The following is a 23,958-nucleotide window of genomic DNA, read 5'->3' on the forward strand; positions in this document are numbered from 1 at the left end:
GAGGGGCATTACAATATAATTATCTGCCTTATCCTGCAGTTCCAACTGTTGTGCTTGAAATTACAAAATCCAAATCACTTCCTAATAAAAAGCCAGAAGAGGGGTGTTGGGAGAAATGAAAATAATTGACAAATACCAACAAACAGTATACTAAACATTTCTTTTTTTGTTGCTTGCATACAGAACTGCCTACGCTGTTCCTAGTCTTTGTTTATCATCCTTTGGAGGAGAGTAGGACAAATAAAAAATTGCACAGGAAGCAATTTCCAGACCTGACACATTTTGCCTTGACAAGTTCAGGCAAATTTTTGTTTGTTGGCTAGTTTACTAGGGCTTAGATGCCTCTCCAATCCAGCAGGTCTCTTGAGAACACAGTTGGCTCTCCTGGCTTTTGTCCATGTCTTCCCAAAATTTTTTATTATCTGTAACTCTAGCCTCAATCTAGGGATAACAGTTCAACACTGGAGTAAGACTAAAATGCAAGATTTATCTGTTGGGAACAAAGAGGAAATAGGGAGGTATGGCATATACCACTATAGTAGTAATTACACTGAAAAAGATTTATTTCTTTCCATTTTAGAGTTTGTCATACTTTAAAAACAAGGAAAATATTAATTCATTTCATCATCTTTATAATAAGAGGTAGGCAGCTGCTATTCTCACTTTACAAAAAAGGAACAGAGATTGAGAATTTCGCACAATTACTCAGAAAATTCATGTACAAACTGAGATTTCAACCCAGATGTGCAGTTCCTGATTCCATAAAATCCAGATGTGCAGTTCCTGATTCCATAAAATTGTAGGTTCTTCTTTCTATCACTGCATTCTGCCTGCACGCAGCAGGAAACTCTCCTCTGAAGGAACTTGGCTATTTTTCAGAACGAGCTGAATTCTACTCGGGCACTAATAAGAGGCAGCATCAATTCCCCTAGATAAAGCTTCCCAAGTGAGTACCACCCTGGTGGTACTGCCACACCTGTTTTTTGTCTCAGGAATTCTCTAAAAAAGAGAGGTTCTGAATGAAGGCTTTACTCATTAAGCTTTTTCACTAAAAAGCTTTGGAAGGCACAGCATACAGGCAAGGCTGCTTCCATTCAAGCTTGGAAGCAGTATATATGCCACGGTAAGCAACAAGAAGAACAAGAATAGGCCATGATTCCCTCCCTCCCAAGCCAGCCATAGGTGGAATTGTCCAACAACTATCAACTCAAGCTGTGGTTGGATGGAACGAGGACCAGAGCAGCACTTTGCCAGGACACACATACATACAAGATCAGCTTCAGACAGAGCCTTGATTAAAAGACTTCTTCATTCTTGAGAGCATCAGAGTCTGCAGAATCATAAGGCTAATGTGCCCGAAGTTGATAATCTGGAACAAAAGGGGTCAAATAGGTTACACGTAGGCTCCCATGTAGCAAGGAATCTCCTTGGCTGCAATTTGTTCTATCTCTGTCAGAGATGAGCTTGCAAAATTTGCTGAAAAATGAAACCAGCCAAGATTTTTCATGTGTGGAGGAAGGTTTTGAAACTTATTTTCTAAGTCTCAAAGTTTGCCTGTGAAGTAGGAATAGTAATGTGTACATACCTGTCAATCTCACGTTTACCTCAGGCAAATAGAAGGAAAGCTTTACCAGAAATAGAATGATTAAACAGTAGAGTGGGTTCACGCGGCATGGTAAGCCACAGAATTATGATGCAGACTAAAGTATGGGTTAATTTGTGACTAAGGAATACAGTTTTACCAAAAGAGAACATCTGGAGATTTCCCTCCAGATCATGGCAACCACGATCAATTTGGTGGACATTACGTTGGATGAGAAGAGAAGGTGCTACTGCATACAATACGGAGCTCTGTAAAATCCCTTTTGCCCAAATGAAAAAAGAGGAGCAACTCTGGCTTCTTTCACAAACAGCCATGTTCTTATAACAAGACAGGGCAACTTTTCCAGAAATCTTGAGTCTAAGGCTTTGGTCAAGTGCTCGCTGCAAGCCTCATTCAGCAAGGAGGAGTTAACATAAGAAGGAACAAAGGGCTATCTAATCCAGCAAGAGCCAATTGCATATTCAGGGGAAGCCTACAAGCAAGACAGAATAGCAGCACCCATTCACACCCTCCAGCAATGAACACCAGTTCTGATCTCAGGGGAACCACAGAGGCATCAGAACTAGTAGGTATCGATAGTCCTTATCTGTTGCAGATTTGGCCTAGCAAAGTGGGACACCATATAGATGCAGCATCTATATATCTATATATGGGAGCCAGTTTGGTGTAGTGGTCAAGGCACCAGGCTAGAAATTGGGAGACTGAGAGTTCTAGTTCCACCTTTGGCACAAAGCCAGCTGGGTGACCTTGGGCCAGTCCCTCTCTCTCAGCCCTGGGAAGGAGGCAAGGGCAAACCACTTCTGAAAACCCTTGCCAAGAAAACTGCAGGGACCTATCCAGGCAGTCTCTGAGAATCGGACATAATTGAACCAACCAGCCAACCAACCAAACAAATAAATTATCTTCATTCTAGAAAAACAAGAGGATGTAGGGGGGAGGAAATAACTTAGTTTATAGCTATTGAACTGACCTTATGTCTGAATCTGGATTAATGGCTACTTTGTGGTTAATCAGTCATTCCTCCTCCAGGAAAATGTTATGGAGTGTAGGAGTGTCTATAAAGCAGAACACGTCAGCTGTTCTGGCTTTGTATTTCAACTCCTGTGAGTGCAGGGGATTATTTCATAAACAAAGGGGGTTTAGGGAAATGATTAGCCCTCCTTCATGCCATGCAGATTAGCTCTAACCCCCAACTGGGTCACTGGGCATTTTTTAAATTGTTGATTTTTACCAAAAAAAAAAATACAGGAAGTGTTGGGCAAGGGCAAAGATTGTTTGGATAGCTACTGAAAAGAAGATTAATAAGTCATGCAAATTGTGGTTTTCTTTGGTGTCTGGGGCATATTTGCTGTGTAAATACCGTAACTATGTTCAATACTAATTTTAGTGTGCTGGGTGAATGTGGTCAGTATCTCTATATAAATTCAGCTTCTTCATGGGCTTATTAGCTTACCTCCACTCTGGGTGATGTAGCGGACCCATGGCAGAGCTTGGTACCCACTCTTTTCAATTATCTTCATGTATCGCACCTGTCAGAGTGAGATAACAGGTAAGAAAGAGAGGAGGGAAAAAAGTGTGTGCATTAAATATCTTTAGTTCATTCAGATTCGATGGCATCTCAAGGCTTCCACTGAACTTGATCTTCACACTACAGTGTGGTCAAGGTAGCCCTTCCCTCTCCAGCTTAGAATGATAATAATCCCACCTATTTGGCACAGACAGTAATTTGAATAATTGTGAAAAACAGTTTGCAGCAACAACCTGAGGGACTTGCTCTTAGCTGCAGCCATCAGCAGGCTACAGTTCACAGCCTGCAGTCACCCCAGCTTTCTTTTCTCTTCCTCAATACTGCCTGATCTCATATGGTCCTGGGCTCAAAAATGTCCCCATTTCCACTTCTCCATCAAATCTGGCTCACCTGTATCCCAGAGACTGTGAAGTAGGGGATTTCAAATTGGACCAAGATGGGTGGTCGACCTTCAAGCTCCTCATTATCAACGCTGGGCAGCCCAAAGTGGGCTCGCATCAAATATTCTTTGCCACCCTGCAAAGCCAAATGCAAAAGAGGCTAGAGTCTTTCCTGGTGATTTGATTCCATATTTCCTGACCAATTGATTCCAGAGTCTGGCTCTAATAACCAGAAGGCAAACCCCACCACCACCATTGCCAGCTTTTATGGAAGCTGGATCTTATTTATTATAGCTCAAGCTCCCTTAGAATCTAGTGGGCAGGAATTCGTTGCCTATTATAGCACCCTAGCATTGGCTCTTACTGTATTTGCCAGAGACTTCAACATACATCTCAGAGCCCCTACAATAGAAAAAAGTCCTTGTGTCCCTCTCCAAATTCAGCAGAAGAGCCACATGTCTTATTGAATGCTCCTGGTAGAAGTGTAACTGACTGGAATGTACTACTGATCTGAAAGATGCAGGACAGAGATCATGGGGGAAAAAGGGATTTTTTCTTACCGGGAAGGACTTTATGTTCCAGATAACAATATTCTTTTCAGGCAGATATTTTGCATTGCCAATGCTGGTTTTGAATTTGGGTGAGTCAGCATCACTTGGGACAGGCACACTTATCTCCACACCATTAGCCACTGATTGTTTTTTGAACTGGCCCTTTGCCTTTTAAAGAAAAAAAAATCAGAATAAAAAGTGACATATGGAAAAAGACACATTTCCCTGACCAATTAAGTATCTGACACAAGAGAAAGATCCGAAACTCGAGATGGTTTGGACTCTTCTTTTTATCCAATGAATACGGACAGATGCTCTTTTCTGCAGGGCTCTGCAAATTCCATAGCTTTATGATCAAACTGCTTGCCAATTTGGATCAATCAATAGTATTTACAGGAACAAAACATACTGTGTGCATTTTATTAAGATCTAGCTTTTTTCCTTTACATTGGAGGTCTTGCAGAGGAATGGTGATATTGTTCAAAATAATTCACCTTAACCATAATCTCCACTCGGCTGTGAGAGAACTTCTCAATGACAGATTCAATCCAAATGAGAGGTTTCACCTTGTTGGGAGGGGTGGGAGAGGGGGAAGAGAAAGAAAGAAAGGAAGATCATGGATGAATTTCAGAGCTTCCAATATATTAGAGGGTGTAGAATGGTCCAAAGATTATTGTATTAGACATGATGAAATTGATAATCACCTTGGAATTCAATTATATTTAATTAGACATGTACAGTTGAGCAACCTTATTTTATCTAGCAACAGCAGGGGTAAGACTCTATTAGACATAATCTACAGTAACAATCATTTATGGAGCTGCCGAAAGTAGTTTTTGATTGCAGCAGCATAGAAATATATTTAATAAATAAAATCATACAAGCATGGGTAATTTTCTTGCCAACTGCAAAGATGTCATCACTGGTATTCAAGGACTTGTCTGATAAGAAGGAGAGATAGCCCTGGGTGGCAGGACTATCTCTGACTATCTTTAGCTGAAAGTATTGTATTCTATTTAATTTTACATTGGTGGGAAAGTGCTCAAAAGAATTAAAAATGTTTTTGGAAGTGCTGAGATTCTACCACAGGATATATCTAATTATCTTGTATAACATTGGGTTCATACTTTGCATTAAACCGTAAGACTGGCTGCATGTGTTATATGTAGCCAGTACTACATGGCTGGCTTATCAGTGCAAAGTTTTAGCCCTGTCACTACATACAGCCATTACTAGGCTTGCATCATGGTTATAAAAAGTTGATTGTCAGATACCTCAATATACAGGTTTCTCATTGGCAAGGAATCAGCCTTCTTGAACAAGAAACCATTAATTATCTGGACATATTTTCTGTTATTCTTTCCTTACAAAAAAAAAACTTTCCCCAGCAGCTTCAGCTAATTTAGAAATGGGAAACTGGCCCGTCTGGGCATCAATCATTAACAAAAAGTAGTTGTTCTCTTAGTGAATCCATAAGCAAAGGAGAAATACCTATTCCAGCAGAGGGAAGATGGTACATGAGATCACCCTAGTGTGACTACTGTCCTGGGATGTTTTCTCTGTCTTTCATTCCCAGGACCACTTCAAAGATCTACCTGTGTGTTCAGGCGATATGACATCAGCTCAAAATCTCCATCAGGTGGAACGAAGGAGATAGTACGATCATTGTCAAAACGTGATAGTCGCACACACTGGTGGAACTTGACATCCTCGAGTTCCACGGACTTATTCTTTCCACCTGAAAGTCAGAAGTACAGCTGTTAAAGGACAGACGTGATCTTTGGCCAAAAGGTAATTTCATTTTCAGTGCTAGAAGTATTAAGAAACAATTGCCTGCCTTTTTGGTTTGAAGCTTCAGAGAACTCCAAGCCTTCAATGGAAGGGTGGTTTCACAAGAGAAAAGAAAAATAATAATAGAGCCCTCACTTTCAGACAATCAAATCCCAGGAATATTCTAAAGAAGAAATATATAAAACGATGAACAGCTTCGTGGGGAAAAACCTCAAAACAAAACAAAATCTAACAATACAAAATCCCAATTAAAAGTTACACAGTAGTCTGTTGAAGACAAACCAAAATGTGTGGACCTTTTCATAGACACTCACAAAGTGGAATTGCAGAAGTTGGAATTTTTGAGCGGGGCAGTTGGGCTGTTTGATTTTACAAGAGAAAAGCTCTCTGCACATTGTGGGGATATGTAACTGCCTTGGTTTATTCTGAAGTGGGATAAGGGTTGAAGAATGTTCATCTGGATCACTTTCAGGGTTTGACTGATGTTATTTGTTTTTAAGGATATGGATTACGATTATTAGGGTATAAAAATGTTTATTTGGAAGGTTTTAAGAATTTGATTTAAGGTCATTGTTTCGAATTGCTTTTCTTTTTTGGGTTTATTAAGATTATTAAAAGTATTATATTATTTAGTATAACAGCAGACAATTTATGTGCTTTTTAGTTTGATTTTTATTATAGTAGACAGAAATGTATAGAATAGCAGTAGGAAGGGAATAATTAAATAAGTGTTATTTGGGGGGGGAGTTGTTTAGGAGGTTTATATGATTTTTTAAAATTTTAATATAAGGGGAGTAACTGTACTTAGTGATTTTTATAACGTGCTAAACAGGAATGATTTATAGAAATAATGTGATTTTGATTTAATGTAAAGTGATTGATTATGGAAAATTTTTGTATATCCTTGCTGTTAAAAGTTGGAAGTCACATCTTTCTGTAATGTTGTAAAAAAAATTTCTTTTGTGTTTTCACACCTTGTTAGTTTTTCTTCTCTTTTTTCGTAGTTTTTTTGTTTCTTTGTAGTTTTTATCTTTCTCTTCAAACTTAATAAAATTCATTAAAAAAAACGAAGCAGAATTCACCTTGCTTTTTTCCCTAACTTTATGACCAACCTTGTCCTAACAAACCTGATATATTCCATAGATGGATGTGAAAGTGCAAAAAAGTTATTGATATGAGATTCAAATCTGAGACTCGCTTACTCTGTCCATCCCACCCCAGGCGCTCGTGACACCACATCGTGATTTACGTACGTCCTGTGAGCTCAAAAAGCACCCTGTCGTTGAGGCCCAGACGCAGCTCCGGCATACCCGAAAGGAACACCTTCAGCTTGATGGAACCCACTATCTCGCTCAGCAGCACACTCCCATTGGCATTAACCTGAAAGACAAAGTAGAGTCTGAGGGCCTCCATTCACTCTCCACACCCTTTTCCATGAGGAAATAGGGCTCCTCCTGCTTCTGAACCATAGCCATGCTGAAGCTCCTAGCAAAACATGGAAATGAAAACTTCACTACCATTAAATCAATGGATAATCCTCCAAGAAAGTGGAGTATACTCATGGCCAGGACTGAGACTGTTTTCTTTTGGTTTTAAACCACATTCAGCCTACTTTAAGGCCTGCACCACAGTTTTTGTGGATTTTCTGTGGTCTGGAGTTTGTAAAAAAGGTGCCCAGGGGCTAATGCCAGTTTTGGTCTAGTGGTTAAAGCACCAGGCTAGAAACCAGGAGACTGTGGGTTCTGTCCTGCCTTAGACATGAAGCCAGCTGGGTGACCTTGGGCCAGTCCCTCTCTCTCAGCCCAACTCACCTCACAGGGCTGTTGTTGTGGGGAAAATAGGAGGAGGGAGGAGTATTTGGTATGTTCACAGCCTTGGATTATTTATAAAAATAATAAAGGTGGGATAAAAACAATAAACAAACAAATAAAGCAGCTGTGGAGCCACAGGCTGAACACTCCTACTTTAAACATAGGCTTGGAATAAATGTCAGCCCAATCTGTTAGAGCACAACCACTGATTGATTGGATTGGATTTAATGACTGCTCATCTCACCAAGGCCACTCTGGGTGGCAAACACAGTTAAAACATCAATACAATAATAAAAAGAAAAAGAGAATACTCTTTGTATGTGTGTGTGTGTGTATAAATAAACACAAACATAAACAGAACTGGAAATCAACGATTTCTGAAGAAATCCTCACTTCCAAGCCAGCAGCAAGTTTTCTCCCTTGAATAGAAAGACTATCAGGGACAGAGATACAGTGCAACTAATAAGATTGCACCCGGAATCTTGCTCACTACAATATATAATACCGCATATAAGATCCTGGTAATTGCACACAGAGTGACATAACCACTGGCAACCGTGACAGCAAGGTCCCAGTTCTCCCACTCACCTTTGCCCTAGCACTGCCCCCTTTTTTCTTCCCCACTCCCTTCCTCAGCAGAAGGTCTTAGCACCTTAAAGGGGCAAAGAAAACAGCCTCAAAGCATGTTTCTCTTAGTACAAGGAGACGGAAACTGCTATAAGGAACCCTTGAAATGTTTCGATTCTTATGAAGATGCACATCCCATTTGGGATAGAAGAAGACAGATTATTTTCTTGTTCTATCCAGTTCTGTTCTTGCTTCTCCTTGTAAGTAAGGGGATACAAATTCAAGATTGCATGAGCGTCCCAAAACCCTTGGGTATGATTTCTAAAGTCGCTTCAAAAGTTGCACCATTTTTAATGTGGTAAAAGGGGAAACTATTACATACGTACATGGGGAATAATCATATTCACTGTATTTCATTCATTTTTAAATTTCACCAATATTATTTTTTGCTGGTACCATACCACCTCACTTTTGGAGTGCACTCAATGTCCTTTTTTGCAACCTGAAAAGAATTGTGCATCCCTTTTACAGGTAATGTGGGGGAGGATTTTTGTTTAATTATTCTCACCTTGCTGTTTTGCATCAGCAGGTGAAATGTGACTACCCTGCCTGGCTTCTTGAGAGCTGCAATTCAGCAACAGTTGGAGGACAGAGTTTGTCAAGTCCTGCTTTAATGAAGGGCATCAATGTCAGTAACTGCTCTCAAAGCTCTGGCACGCTTCCCCACTGCTTTCTTCAGCAAGAGTTCCAGCCACTTCCCTGATACAGTATTCGCAAGTCCCTGGCAGATGCTCCTTCTGGTGACAGACAAGGCAGATGCACACATCATCTTTCCCTCTTTTTCTGCCTATTGCCAAAATGATGGTCTTCATGCTTCATGGGAGGGTCATTCTTTGATCTAATTTGCCAGAGTTTTCAGTTGCTACATTAAAAACCACTGCTTTAAGGAATGGCATCCTTATACACCTCTGTACACACTACATTTTTTCAAGTACCTCAACTTCATTATCTTAATGAAATAATGTGAAATTTCATTTTATATATATTAAATTTCACATTATTTCATTAAGACAGTGAAGCTGAAGTACTTGAAAACGTATAGTGTGTACAGAGTCCCTTTTGGGAGATGGGCGGTGATAAATTTGATTAATAAATAAATAGTGTGTATGTTCTTAGTTTTTAAATATGCCACCATGATCAGGGTGCAAACCCAAAGGTCACTAATTCTGTAACCTACACATATTAAGTTTTCTAGACTTGTCACGTCATGCCCAAGCCTCTAGAAACCTGCCATATATAATCTCCTACCCCAAATAATCAAAGCCTGACTTACCAACAGGTTGACAGATTCAATGACATCAATGAAGACCTCATTCTTCTTGTATTTGAGGCCCTCTGATCTCCAGGAGACTGCATTAGTGACAGTGGCTGGAACCCGGGACTTAGCTGTCTCCAGTTTGTTGCCCTGCTGAGTGATGTACCTACGATGTGGTGAAAGAATTCTTCCTGATCAAACATCCTACTATAGCTTCTCTCAGATGCCTTTTGCTGTCTAGAGCAGCATCAGAATATCAACACCATTTCAGGTTGGCTGGGAGGGGAAGGGTGTACTGGAGTATGTGTTTCCAGTGCAGGAAGTCCCTCTTATCAGTAGGGCTAAGAATGATCTCTCTCTGAATCCCTCCTAGTTATTTATTTACTTATTTATTTATCAAACTTTATCTCTGTCCATCTCCCTCCCAAGAGAGACAGGTATTTGACAAAAAAGTTTAAAGGTTCACATTCAAAAACTGGAGTCTAGCTATACATGCACATTAGGATTTCAGGACAGCCAAGTTCAACAGGAGGTAGGACCCCATGGACAGAAATCGGGATCAATTAAGTCAAAGGGGGAATAGGAGGACTGGGAACTTCTCAAATGTAAGATACCAGAAGTACAACTGCATGCTGTTCCACCCCAATGAAAACAAAACAAAACAGGCGTTATTGTAGATGCACAGGGAGTTTTGACTGAACTCAGAGTTAGAAGGGACACATGCCGGAAATGGAATAGGGCATAATCACCAAGGAGGTATACCAACAAGTCACTAATATCTGCAGAAAGACAATTAGAAAGCCTAGAGCACAACATGAACTTAGGCTCATAAAGGAAGTTAAAAGCACTAACAAAGCTTTCTTCATTATACTAGTAGCAGAAAGGACAGAAAGGAAGGAGTGGGCCTGCTGCCAGGAGACTGGGAAACTACAGAGCTCCTCACCCCCTCCTTTGCTTCAACATTGTCCCCAGGGGGGATCTGTGTTCAGATGGACCCAAGTGGAACAACTGGCAAAGCTAGAGTGTGGTAATCCAAGAAAGATAATTAGGAGAAAAAGTGTCTCTCCAGGGTCAAACTAATTAAGTCTGAAAGTCTTGAAACAGCTGGCAGATGTCATCTAGGAGCCCCTTTCTTTGATCTTTGAGAAATCATGGAGGATTGCCTTAGTTTTACCCAAATGCAAGTACAAATATCTAAACTGAAAACCTAGGATTTCATGCATGCTGCAATTTTGTTTCACTGCAACATTTACAGTTTACAGTTTTTAAAATCCTGAGCAGCAGCAGCAGAAAAACAGATTAAGGTCCTGGAAGAACAAGTAAACAGATTACTTACTCCTGCAAAATTTTACTATCAGTTGTTTGAGGAAACCCAAAGTCCATTAGCTCATCCAGTAGCTCATACACAATGACAAAATTGTCACGGATGCTCTCTTCCTCCAGTTCCTTGAAGTATTCAGAAAAGACCTGACAAGGAGAGAATGGATTTCATACTGAAGTTATTATTACCCTGTAGTTAAGTTTCCAGAATTCTGATTGTTTGGGTCAAGTGCCTCTTTCTTGTGGAATGTTCAGTTTTGTATACATGTGGAACTGGGAAAAGACAACAGGTAGGTACCCAGATCAAATTATCCATGATGGCAGGGAGGTGGCTCTAAAAGAGGCTAACTGTAGTACAGAGTAAAGTAGCCACCCTCCACCCTAGCCTTGGGCCTTGCAAGCTCCACTTCCCAAGCTTCTGTTAAGATATACTCTTATTCAGAACATCCACCCAGTGGTCCAGGTCCACTAAGCCTGCTTCCTCTAAATACAGGGTGTTCTGCTATGCTTTTGTATTAGAAGTAAATGAATTACATAGAGATGTGGAAGAAAACTGAAAATTCTTGCCAGAATGAAGGCTGTTGAAAGGAAAACAGAAGAGTTTTGAATGATGACTTGCTTTATTTGTATGCTCCCCACTGTTCACTATTCTGGAAAACATAAGCTGTTATTCGTGCTCTGAAACATCTTCCTCTGATGATTTAAAAATTACCACTGGTCTAAAATATGTCTGCTAAATTGTTGACAAGGACTGAATAGAATAAGTGAATGAAAATGTCTTTCGCTATGGGCTGGGCTGCTAACCTACTATCTCTATTCAGACACCTGGTGCTAATCTTTGAAATGGATTCCACCAAAGACCTGAAGGATCACCTTCTCCGTGAAGGAACCTTCCTATATGCTAAAGCCCTCTTCTGGGACTTTAGGCAAGCAATAATTGAAACTGCACATATATAACCTATTTTCCCAGATTTGGACAGAATTCAGAAACAGAAAAGGTAAGGAATAGCAACTTCCTTCTTCCCTTCTGAAGTTTCCTGAATGTTTGAGAAAGGCTACTTCCCTAATTTCCCTTCCTTCCTTGGTTTCCTGAATGTTTGAGAAAGGCTACTTACCTCTACCACTTTGTAGAGAAAAGAATATACCAGTGAGGCATTGGCATTCTTCATGGTGATGGCCACCACTACATGAAAGATTAAGGGCAAAGGTAACAGACACATATGGACTGTTTCACCAGACACCTGCACTGGAGAAAGAATACTAACACAAAGGACACGACTGCACATGCTACATAGTGGACAGCTGACAGGCACCAAGCACAGATGTGTTACTGAGGAAAAATGGCACCTCTGTTTTTAAGCTGAGTCTATGTTCATCAGATGCATAAAAATGCTTGCCACAAATAGTAAGATCAATAATTCCACTTCAAATATTTCCTTTATGCAGATATGTCAGTTCAATGTGCTAAGGCTTTTTCAAGCTCTCAGGGAAAGCAGAGAAATGTAGCTTTAGAGTGGCATGAATTATATGGAGTATATATTTTTTGCTCATTACGGTAAAAACTTATTTTTTTTCTCTCTTTGAGGTACTGTGTGTGTGGCTCCCCAGCTAGAATTTACTTAATTTCTTAGCATGTAAGAACCTGTTTAGAAACCTAGAAACCCATTAGATTCACTTTCCTCCTCCAAAAGTGTCTTGATGGAAAGTCTTTTGAAAAATTGATTTGTCCAATGTCAAACAACCTCAGTGAACAAGCATTCGCCCAGTGGATGCAAAAAGTATCTTTGATAATAGGGCAATCATTTTGCTTCTTTCATAAAAATGTTTCATACATTTGTTATGTATCTATGGTGACAAGGTTCCTGTAATACTCCAAATAAAAAAGTGTGTCACTTGGTTTAGTGTGCTATGTGAGCAGCGCCATTTACATCATATTCAGTGAACCACAGTCAACTACAATGTGTTAACCCTGCCATACTTACAAAAAACATGAAGCTTCTATTTTGCAAAAATGAGTCTATGCTTTTACCTGGTGTTGTAGTTGTCTTCTCCAAAGCCAACCCTTGTGCAATTTAGCTTCATTTGTGCTAGAAGACTGGGCACATTCTATTACGTGTTTTGTGCTTAGACTTTTATTGTAACAAAGCATGGCAAAAATAAAATTTCTGAACATAAATTTAGCCACTTCGGCTAAACATTCTCTCTCTCATGAAGTAAATACCTCTATCGCACATATTTCTAGCAACTTACATTATTTCACAGCATAGGTTTACTCCCCTTTTTTCATGAAATATGTAAACCAATGTCCTATTTTTATATTTTTATTGTAATCATAAGACTTCATCCTGCATTTATACAAAACTCCAGGTTCTATCCTTGTAAGTTTTATTTGCTCATCAGTGCAGCTCACCATCTGTTATACATAGAAATAAATGTTATGAACAAACTGATATAGGGAATTTTTCTTTTTTACCATATTAGAGGTAAATGCAGCAGAACTGCCTTATGAAACAGGCTGCTGAAGGTTCAAACAGACAAGAGGATATACAGCACATAATTACCGAATTCACTGCCATAAGATTAGGTGTCTTTAAAGGACTACACAAATCATAAAAGATAAATCTGTGCTTGACAGACCTGAATTTTTCTTCGTAATTATTATGAATGTCTGGCCAGCTTGATCTGACAAATGTGATTTTAATAGTACAAAAGTCTAGAAAGTTGGCTATTTGTCCTGGCTCGCCATGTAACTGCTGAAGTCTCACATCCCTTTGTCTTACTACTTCTCACCAGAATAAATTATTATATGATTAAATATAGTTAGGTATTCCCAAACAGAAGACAGCAATTCAACCTCCTTGCTCTATTGGGTTCTTGTATGAAATAGGAACAGTTTCTGTTCTAGAACTAGTATGGTAATTCATCACCAACCCATGCCTGTTATCTGATTGCAAACTGTTTTTGGTGCGTAGGGCTGGAAGTTGGAGGCTCTCTTTCCTCTAGTCTGAAGGCCTTTACCTATTTAAGGCTGAACCATAACCATGTATTTTAGAGATTTGTTAATTTGTTCTGAGGTTTGTGTATGAGGAACATGAAAAATTGACATTCTTTCCTCTTTTTCAACTCTCGATGCATTTTTTTCATTTTTAAATTATTAATAGATGGCTCATATCCCCACTTCCTGAAAGAGACCAAATACCCCAGAGATCAACCCAAAAATCACAGTCCATAGTTAATACAGAAAGGATTATTTTAAGCCTTAAAATCGCCCTTCCTATAATGCTCCTTTCAAACATGCCAGACTTGGGTTTTGATCTCAGAAACTGGTGACATTCGTAAATAACCTATAATTTCACATCTTGCGTAGTCTATTTTATTATCATTTACCCAGAAACCCTACTAAATTAATCCAGCTGTGTCCGTGCTAATATGGTGTGTAGAAGAAATAATCATTTGACTAAGGCTAACTAAAACTCAGTCTTGATTCATAGCAGCTGCAGATGGTGAGCTTCTACCCAAGGAGGTAGCCCTGAAACTGCTTTGAATTCAGGGGCACTTTCCCTAATATGGGTTTGTAATGCAAACTCCCAAAACAATTTCTGAGGGCTTTGAAGCCAAACTGCAGAGCCCCTCCAAAAGTTGTCATCATACTCTAAATGTTAATATGACATATGAGGAAAGTTATTAAATACATGATGAATAATCTTTAATTTAATCTAAAGGTGAATCAAGTCTAATCTAATTTTGTCCTGGCTCCGTCTACGTTTTTTGGCATATATTCTACAGCAATCGCTCAAAGATTAAGTGCATAATTTAGCCTAAACTATAGTTGTATTCCCATGCAGCTCTCATAAGGACAGATGTTAAATTCATCTTCATCATTGAAGATGAAAATGGCCTACCTTAGTAGCATGAAGAACCTTACATTAGCTGAGACTAATATACCAACTACAGCCCATCCTGTGCAATCTAGCCACCACTACCTACTCTGTGAGTCATACGTTCTATGTTTCTTTAACTGGGAGTGTCACTGAAAACAGAAGTAATTACTATAGATCAGAACTGTTAACATAACATAGACCAGGCTAAGATATCATCTTCCATCTGTACTCAAACAGCTATATTACTTTTCAGTAAGTTTCCAAATTCAATTTAAAAGGTTGGGTTATGCTGTAAACCCCCACATGGTTTAAGAGCTGCTCCCCAGCTCTTTCTGCATTAATCCACCCATCCTCTTGAAGTCCTGCTCCAGGTGGGTCAGCCTCTAACGTTGCAGATGGTAAACAGAGATAGATTGGAAATGCACTTCCTCAGAAAGGGCTGCTTATATCTAGAATACTCTCCAAGAAGGCCCACTTGGCACACTCATTATTAGGGGGCAGGAGAAAAAAAATTAAAATGCCAATGTTGATCATTTTAATTCAGTAAACACAAAACAATTATCTAATGGATTACTGCTGACTTAATCTGTGATAAGGCTACATGTTTTATTTGACCCATACTTTCACTATTTTTTCCTATTCTGGTAACTATTCTGTAAGTTCATGTCGAGGGCTCAGGTTATAAATTCTTGAAATACATAAACAAACAAGATTACAGCATTGGAATTCATATTCTAAGTGGCTCAAAGAACAATTAGGTGCAAAGAGCTAAATAGTAGGACATTTGACTATCTTTATCACTGCACATTAGCCCTGATAGTTACTGTACATTTTAGAGATTTTTTGCCTCTAATTATCAAGGAGAAACTCTTCATTATACCTTGAATGCAAGCCTCTCTGAGACACCTAGTTAGCTTCTGAGACCAAATACTAGCTTTCTCGGTTTGATCCAGCAAAGCAAAACTAACACACCAACTCTTTATATCCCTTGGCTGATGACATTTTCCAGCGCATGTACAAAAGCATTTACACACAACCAGGCACAAAGCAGGGAGCCATTCTCAAGGATGGCTATATATGCTGAACCCCTACAGATCTGCTCTTCGGAACAAAATAAGATGCTTGTTTTGTTCGAGGCATACGCTTTGCAGGGTGGCTGCATCCCATAACCAGGGACTCCAAAAGGATACAGTAGAGGTTGCTATGCTTTATCCAAAGGAAGTGAACCTTTCCATGGGAGAGGACTGGGGTCAGGGCACATTCCTCCTCCATTTGCATCAAGAGTGGCATGAAGTAATCAATCTCTGACATGCTGACATCGCCCTTATAGTTGCGGCTGATTAGGGGCTATGGTGGAAGAAAGCAATTAAACGATGTAGTATTGGAAAGCAGGGGCTATGTATGGTTGGAGTAAGCACTGGAAGAGGAGCCTCTCCTTTTACTACAGGGCAAAGCATGTAGAAGCCCATCTTTTCTCCAGCTGCTTCCCAGAGAGATTTAGACAGTATTCCAGTTACGTTCTAACCCTATATTCCCCAACTATGTTGGATTGAGTACGCAAGACACATTGTAGGTCCACGCCAAATAAAAAAGAGCTGTTCCATCAGTAGCAATGCTGACGAATGTCCAAATGCCTTTCTGTGTATCTGTGGTGAAAGACAAAATCGTCCCTTAGGTGCCTTGAGTGCAACCCCCAAAAGTAGGAGCCTGTAGCACGACCCTCCTCTCAACAACCGGATTACACTTATCAACACATTGCACTGTGATCTTGTAAAAACAAAATGGTGATCAGAATTCAGTGCTTCAAATTTAATTTGGAGGGCACTGCCAGCAGCAGGATGTTGCTCCAAGTACTTTGCTTAATAAAATCAGCATTATAATATGTATAGATTTCAGGTGCTGCAGCTCCCCTACCTGAGTAATAAAACAACACAGTGAGATGGTGGGTTAACTTTTTTATTACCTAGATGCTCTGGCTGGTGTGTGCATGTATGTATGTGAGAAAGAATATGTGGCTTGTTTAACATACATAAGGTCACAGTGGTGGTGAAAGTAAATGTGAGCCCTTCTCAGCTCACACACTACTTTAATAACGTTGTTGAAATGAATCCATAATGTAGAGCTTGGCAGAGGAAGGAAATAGATGAACACAGTTAATGTGCTGCTTTTACTAGTTTTAAATGGTAACTTTTCATACAAACTCGCTTGAGGTTAGTCTTCTAAAAATTACCAGATACTGTAATGCTTATGCCACGGACTAAGGGCTTCTGAGCACTTGCTCTCGGCCACTCTGTTACAGTAAGTCTCATGCTGGCCGCATCCTCCTCTATTTCCAGTATTACTACTTCAAGCTCTTTTCTGGCAGAGCCAATGGCAGGCAGCTCCACAGACCAGTTGTGGAAGCTGTTTAGCCAAGCATGTTCAGTTACTGCATTGAAATGCTTCCATTTTGTCTTCTTGCACATGGTCAGATCCAGCTTTCCTGCTACAGACCTGACCCTTCATGCAATTTTAAAATAACCAAATTTGTGCAAGCACTAGTAGGATGGAAGGTACAGATCCCTGCTAACACAGAGCTCAGCTTTTCAGCCTTTGGAGGACAACCTGGGATGATTCCTTTGTGACTCCCCACCCCTATATCACAGAGAGCACCAGTCCCCCAGGTCTCAGCTCTGAAACAGAAGCAGAGAACATCAACAGTTACAGCACTGAAGACAGGGACCATCCTCACCTTTCTTCAATCTCCTAATCCCCCAAAAAATGCAGGGGAAAGACACTGGGAGGAGGAGAAAGACGCCGAGGCTCTAAGCCCAGACTTTCACTCTCCCCTTCCTGTAATTTGTATTCCCCAACAGGAAGAAAAGGAAAGGAAGGCCGAAAGGTCTAAGGCTACGACCCCCTCCCCCAAAATAAACCTTGATCTGCAAACAGGAGCAGGAAGGCCAATATTCGTGAACCGTCCTTGCTATCAAGATTACCATATACTACCACATTTCTCCCTCGCACAAACATCTGAGGCTGCCACAAAGCGCCAAAGAGCAAGAAGTGAATCGCGGCGGGACTCACCTTGCCTTTCAAGTCAAGGATGAAAATTGCCGAGGCCGACATACTGTCGCGCCGATGTACTTCCTCCTCTTCGGTTGCGCTCTGCAGCCACCTGGGCCAGGTGAATGAGCTACACCTTCAGGTGAGCTAGGCTGCCTTAAAGGGAAGGACAGTCAGGGGAGTGATAGAAAACCTCCGACAGAAAGTAGTCGAGGAGCAGCGGCACTGGGACCTGTTGCTTCGGGTCGTGCTGTGCAGCGGTTGCTCGAGCAGGCCGCGGGTAACTTCTCACAGGAGAAGCGGGCTTCAGAGGCCACGGCACGGGTCGGTTGTAGGAAAAGAAACCCTGGCCCCATTTTATGAGCGATGTTGGCAGAGGGTTCTCGGGAGAGCCTCGAATTCCTCCTTTTCCGAATCCCGTGGCCAATTCCATTGCTGAACTGATTTTACGCCAAAGTAAGGAGAGTCTGAAAGGAGCACGACTGAACTTGGGAATGTTTGCTTTTGCGGAAACGGGCTGGATTTACACATTTGTACTGGTATTGCTGGTTTTATCGGTGCGTTGCTCTGACTAAGCCACAGTTGACTGAGTTTACCCGTTGTGCTAAACTCTGGTTTGCTAACTAAGTTTGCAAAGTTCATATGTTGTAATAACCCATAAGCAAGCCAACCACATAAAGCTTGGGTGAAGCCAATGCTTTCTAGGAAAATCCTGCCCTCCCCTGTGTTCACATAACAATCTAAGCCATAATTTGCTTAATAGGGGCTTCTTGAGTAATCAATTGTTGACTAGGTCCACACAACAAAAAGCCAAAACTCATCAAATCACATGATGGAAAATGAATACCATCAATTTATCATTTTTAGATATTCTACTGGGTTCACACACAATGCTGAACTATCATAGGGCTTGTTTGAATTGGCTTAATGTATTACCTAAACCCAACTGCTGTGTTTTATGAGCCATGATTTAATGTGCCATGTGAATCCAGATATTATGATGTATTCAAGAAATCATGGTTAATCAAACTATGGCTTCTAGGGCAAAACAGACCTACTGTAGGTAAATTCAACTATCTGAGTTACAGGCTGAATGCAAGAGAAGCAATCAGTAATTCTTTGTTGGCCCATAAGCTATAAAGTAGAGATGAAGTGGCAAAGCAGGATGGTGGAAGATCTCAGGAACTATATGTATAAAACAATGTGTCTTTGACCCAAATATACTTTGAGGGATGAGCCTACAAATAAAAAATAAAAGTGTATTATTTGAAAAACGAATAAATGCTATTATCTATGTAAGATATAGTACTTTCATAGTATTTTCATGCACAGCAAAGTTTGGAAGTTGTATGGCTTCCTCCATAATTGCACTCACATCCTGGGCTTAGTTTGTATGAATAAACTATTCAGCAATAAAAAGGTTTTCTTATTAAATATTGTTTTGGATAAATTTTGGTAGAAAAGCTACTTACAACTCTATGTGTGTGTGTGTGTAATTTCCCCTCCCTTATCTATGAGCTAAATTTTGGTAGCAAGGTACAAATATAATGCTAAATCATAATGTGCTTTGTTTTGTTGAGTATGTTCTGTGAATTCAGCATTTGTGATTCATTCAGTAAACTGTGGTTAAACAAACCTGACTTGCTACAATATGTGAATCCACTTACACAATTTATTTAGCTAAACAGTTTGGTTAACTAGTGTATGGACACTGTGATTTTATATCCTGTTGCACAGGTTTGTGGTACACCTTCATAGTCAGTTTGAAAACAGACTTTGTAGGCAAACTAACCGATAGATTATAACATGTACATTTATCAAAGGTGCGATAAAACAATACATAAATTTTGAAATTCTATAAAATCCAGTTATTACAAGAAAAAATAATCTTCCTTTAATGACACTGTGGAGGAAGTGCTGCTGATGTTCTCCATTGGCTTGAGCAAAACCAGCCAGTCTCCACAGGACAAATCTTGAGTATAAAGACTGGAGTTCAAACCCCAAATGATTGTTGTTTCAGATGATATGATGAGCTATAAAACATGGAGCTTGTTAAAAAGTAGCTAGCAGAGGGGGTTAAAATGGGGAAATTCTCAAACTCAACCACATTTTTAATCTCAGCATGTTATGCAAACTCAGCCCACATTTTGCCAAAGGAGGTGCCAGGAAACTGTTGAGTGTGGGAGAAATATTACTTTCTGGCATTTTATAGTTGGCTGTTCAGCACATACCATGGCAGCACCTTCTACCATGCATTGGTGGCAGCATGGACTGCAGGAGGGTAATAATTTTGTGGGTGACCTTCTGTTGCTTATGCACAGTGCCAGGCTTTCTTAGGCCAGGAGGGATGTGTCTGTTGAGAGTGAGCATTAGCCGGAATGTGCAAACTCCTCCGCTCCAGGCAATGCCAGCTATGCTGAGACTGAGCCACAAAAGGCCTTGTTGAGGTCAGACAAGCAGAACAGAGGACCTCTGAATCCTGGTGGGAGGGGGAGGGCAAGAAACGCCCTTTGCCCATTTTCAGGCTGGAAAAATGAATGAATAGCGGCCCCTGTCAAGGAGCCTGCCTGGCTGCCAGCCATCTGCTCAGTGGAGTCTTCTGCCACCAGGGCCATCAGCAGAAGAAACCTACTGGTCAGATTAAAGCTCAACATCTTGGACCGGGAGACACACGCCCTGTCAGGTTCTTCCGAGAAAGCAACCTGGCAGCGAAACCAACAGTCCTTATTGCCTCCAGTATCTGGTACTCAAAGGACACAGATTCTGCAGCTGAACCAGGAAGTTCTGTTTAGTTATCTTGTATTAATTTCAAATGCATTAGGTTGCATTTCTAATTTTCCAAGCAGCTTAAAGAGTATTTTTAAAAGGCTGTAAGACAAAATTGTGGTGGGGTGTGATACATTTTTATTACAACAGTTCTAAATTAGCATCAATACATGGATGCAAACCAACCCTCATTTGTCTTTTTTTGTTTCCTCAGTGGGGTAGCTACACAAGGATCATCATTGGTAGCTTTGGTCAGCAGTAGAGCTACCTGGTGTTACTTTATTCTTGGAATAAATTACCAGAGAAATAATGGAGTTTGTTGCTATCATTCATGACAAATACTCTGTTCAGAGTTAGGGTCTACAGATCAAAGTGTGGGAGGAAGGGCTGGTTTTAAACAAAATGTAAAAACATCTGGTAACCCTACCTGGCAGTGTGCCTTGTCAGATAAGGCAAGAAAGCTAATCTCCTCTTTCATCTGGGTACACACTGTTGGGGATAGTTCAGTGCATTCCTGCTTTCAGCATGAATTGATCAGTGGTTCTCAACCTCAGCAGCTTTAAGATGTGCGGATTTCATGCTGGCTGGGGAATTCTGGGAATTGAAGTCCACATGTCTTAAAGTTGCCAAGTTTGAAAAACACTGCTCTAATTCTATGTAGGTTTTCTAGAGAAAAATTAAAAAGGCTGCCCTATTTCTTTAGGTGGCAGAGAATGCAATCATTGTTCATGGCTCTTCTGATCTTGTTCACCCTTCTCTCTCCTGCTTCACAGCAGCACCGTTTTGCTTGGGAGCAAATAGAATCATAGAATTGTGGAGTTGGGAGGGACCACAGGGATCATGTAGATCAATCTTCTACAATGTGCAGGAAAAGTGGTTAAACCATCCTCAAGAGGAGACTGTCTAGTTTCTTCTTAAAAAATTCCAGGAATGGAGAATGCACAACCTCCACAGGTAGACTATTCCACTACATGCCCTACACTTTTCTTTCCTAAATGTAATATCTTCAATTTTTCCTGTTGAAGGCCATCTTTTCCCTCTCAGTCCAGTCTTCCAACCTCTCCAGATTAGATTGCAATCTCATTCTGTTATCCTGGGTGTTGGTCAGAGTTCACAATTTTATGTCATCTGCAAATTTGATAAGCAGCTCATCAAGCCCATTATGCAGGTCATTAATATAAATACTGAATAATAATAGCTTCAAGACAGATCCCTGCAGATCCCCTGGTTACTGCTCTCCAACTTGATGTGCAATCACCATTGCTGACTCTCCAAGCACAGCCAGCCAGTTGTGGACCCACCTTACTGCAGCACCCTCAGAACCACGCATTAACAGCTTGTCAAGGAGGATGTCATGTGGATGTCATTGTGAGAAGTTCTGCTGAAATCAGGTTATATTATATCCACAGCATTCCCCTGGTTCACTAGAGTAGCTGCTGTGTCAAAGAAGGAAACAAAAGTAGTTATTGTGCCAAAGAAGGAAACATGTAGTTGCTGTGTTAAAGAAAACAAGATTTGTCTGATACGATTTATTTCTGACAAAGCCATGTTGGCCATTAGCAATAATAGCACTGTTTTCAAGATACTCACAAATGGCCTGCTTTATTATCTGCTCTAACATTTTTCAGATATAGATATTAGGCTCACTGGTTAATAATTATGGGGTGTTCTTTTTTCCCTTTCTTGAAGAGGGGAACCACATTTGCTCTTCTCCAATTCCCCAGGATTAAAATCAGCCTGCCTGCCTGCCTTCCCATTTTAAAAAGAATATGAAACACAAAGGATAAAGAGTATGGAGAAAGAATAAAATGTAAGCTACAGGTAAGTAAATATGATATCCGAAATGTGATGGAAATTACGGTGCATGCGTGTGTGCATGTGTGTGTGTAAAGTTATACAATATGATATATCACTTCTTAAAGGAAAAACTAAATATTGCTATTAGATTTTAAACTAAGAATACCTGGTTAGCATAGTATGAATCAATATAACTAGAATAATACACTGTAATATATTAGATCAATACTACAAATCAATTTTTTTATAAAATTAAAATATAAACTCTAAAGGTAGAAAAATTCTTATGTGGGTGGTACAAATCTGTGTACTAAGTTGTAGTCCTAAAATAATTTCCAGTTAGGTTTGAATTCTACATCAGATTTACTTTTAAAAAATGAAGTTATTTGGATATGGAAGCATACTCCCATAACTTGATTAGCCAATGAAAGAATCAAACATCCTTTCCAATAGGAAGCATATGATATTCTTGCCAGAATTAACATATACAGAATTAACATATACATATAGTGTATATCTTAATTTATTATTTTTGAGTGCCCTTGAGTCAGTCTTGACTCCTGGCAGCTACACGGACAAATCCCTGCAGTTTTCTTGGAAAATTTTTCTGAAGTGGTTTGCCCTCGCCTCCTTCCTAGGTCTGAGAGTGACTGACTGGCCCAAAGTCACCCAGCTGGGTTCCTGTCTAATACAGGACTAGAAATCACAGTCTCCTGGTTTCTAGCCTGGTGCCTTAAGTACTACAGTACACCAAACTGGCTCTCTAGAATTAGTTAAGTATAATAAGAAGAAATGTGCAGTTTGATAAAACTTTAAAATACTGCAGGTTGAGAGGAAATTTAGTTTTCAAAATTTATTTCATTCTGAATCATTTTCCAAAATTCTTCAGCTTTAGAACATTGCCATCAAATATGAAAAATATTATCCAACCTGCTCATTGCATTTCTTACATTTTTTAGGAAATGAATTATTCACTTTAGCAATCAAAACTGGAGCAATTGACCAACAGTAGAACATCATGTAGCACTTTTCTCTAAGTATAATATTAAGAGTAAAATTAATACTTTTTTCCATTGAAATTCCATTGTTGCAACTCTATTACATATTCAAATTCTGCATCCATTTAAACATGCAGTCTTTGACCAGACTCCAATTCATATTTCTCAAATAATTTATAAATTAGATCCAATAAATATTCAAAATTGTGTATTATAAAATGTTCAGATTCTGTCAAGTCTCACAGCATTCCCCCCTGTTTCTGTAATTCTTTTTATGCTATACTACTCAGTACTTAAGATACTGAAGCCAGCCAGGGAGACCTTGCCACAGTGAAGTAAGAGTCACCAAAGATTATATCTTTGTCTGATTAAGTCTTGCAAACTGAACAATTGTTACCTTTCCATTGGGTGAACTTTTGGGTGTCTTCCCCTTCATAAAAAGAGACATTGGATGAAGCTAAGGGAGAGAAACCTGGAATTACTCTTTTCCTGTATTTATTCCAGTTATTCACTACATTACTTATTACTGCATGATCTCTTACAAATTGTTTATTTCTGTTTGTATCAACTCAGAGACACTTATGCAAGCCATCTAGAAGTCCTGC

The 23,958-nt window shown here is 39.8% G+C and overlaps 1 protein-coding gene across 3 annotated transcripts; it reads right to left on the bottom strand.

Moving 5' to 3' along the window:
- Window positions 1-542: 542 nt before the first annotated feature.
- Window positions 543-17,941, bottom strand: AP1M2 (adaptor related protein complex 1 subunit mu 2). Of its 3 annotated transcripts, none has more exons than XM_063294495.1 (12): window positions 17,814-17,941; window positions 15,938-16,094; window positions 11,982-12,049; window positions 10,883-11,013; window positions 9,565-9,712; window positions 7,107-7,233; window positions 5,658-5,800; window positions 4,557-4,628; window positions 4,072-4,230; window positions 3,522-3,647; window positions 3,057-3,132; window positions 543-1,369 (listed from the first exon to the last, which is right to left on the bottom strand). In XM_063294495.1, exons 1-12 carry the CDS (start codon window positions 17,853-17,855, stop codon window positions 1,347-1,349), a joined length of 1,272 nt encoding a protein of 423 aa, XP_063150565.1. In that variant the 5' UTR covers window positions 17,856-17,941; the 3' UTR covers window positions 543-1,346. The 3 variants fall into 3 exon arrangements, with proteins under 3 accessions (XP_063150565.1, XP_063150566.1, XP_063150567.1); XM_063294496.1 differs by lacking the exon at window positions 17,814-17,941 and adding an exon at window positions 17,470-17,520; XM_063294497.1 differs by lacking the exon at window positions 15,938-16,094 and having other exon boundaries at window positions 17,814-17,903.
- Between the last annotated feature and the right edge of the window lie 6,017 nt (window positions 17,942-23,958).

Source organism: Candoia aspera, chromosome 2 (genome assembly GCF_035149785.1).
Source record: "Candoia aspera isolate rCanAsp1 chromosome 2, rCanAsp1.hap2, whole genome shotgun sequence".
NCBI classification, from domain to species: domain Eukaryota; kingdom Metazoa; phylum Chordata; class Lepidosauria; order Squamata; family Boidae; genus Candoia; species Candoia aspera.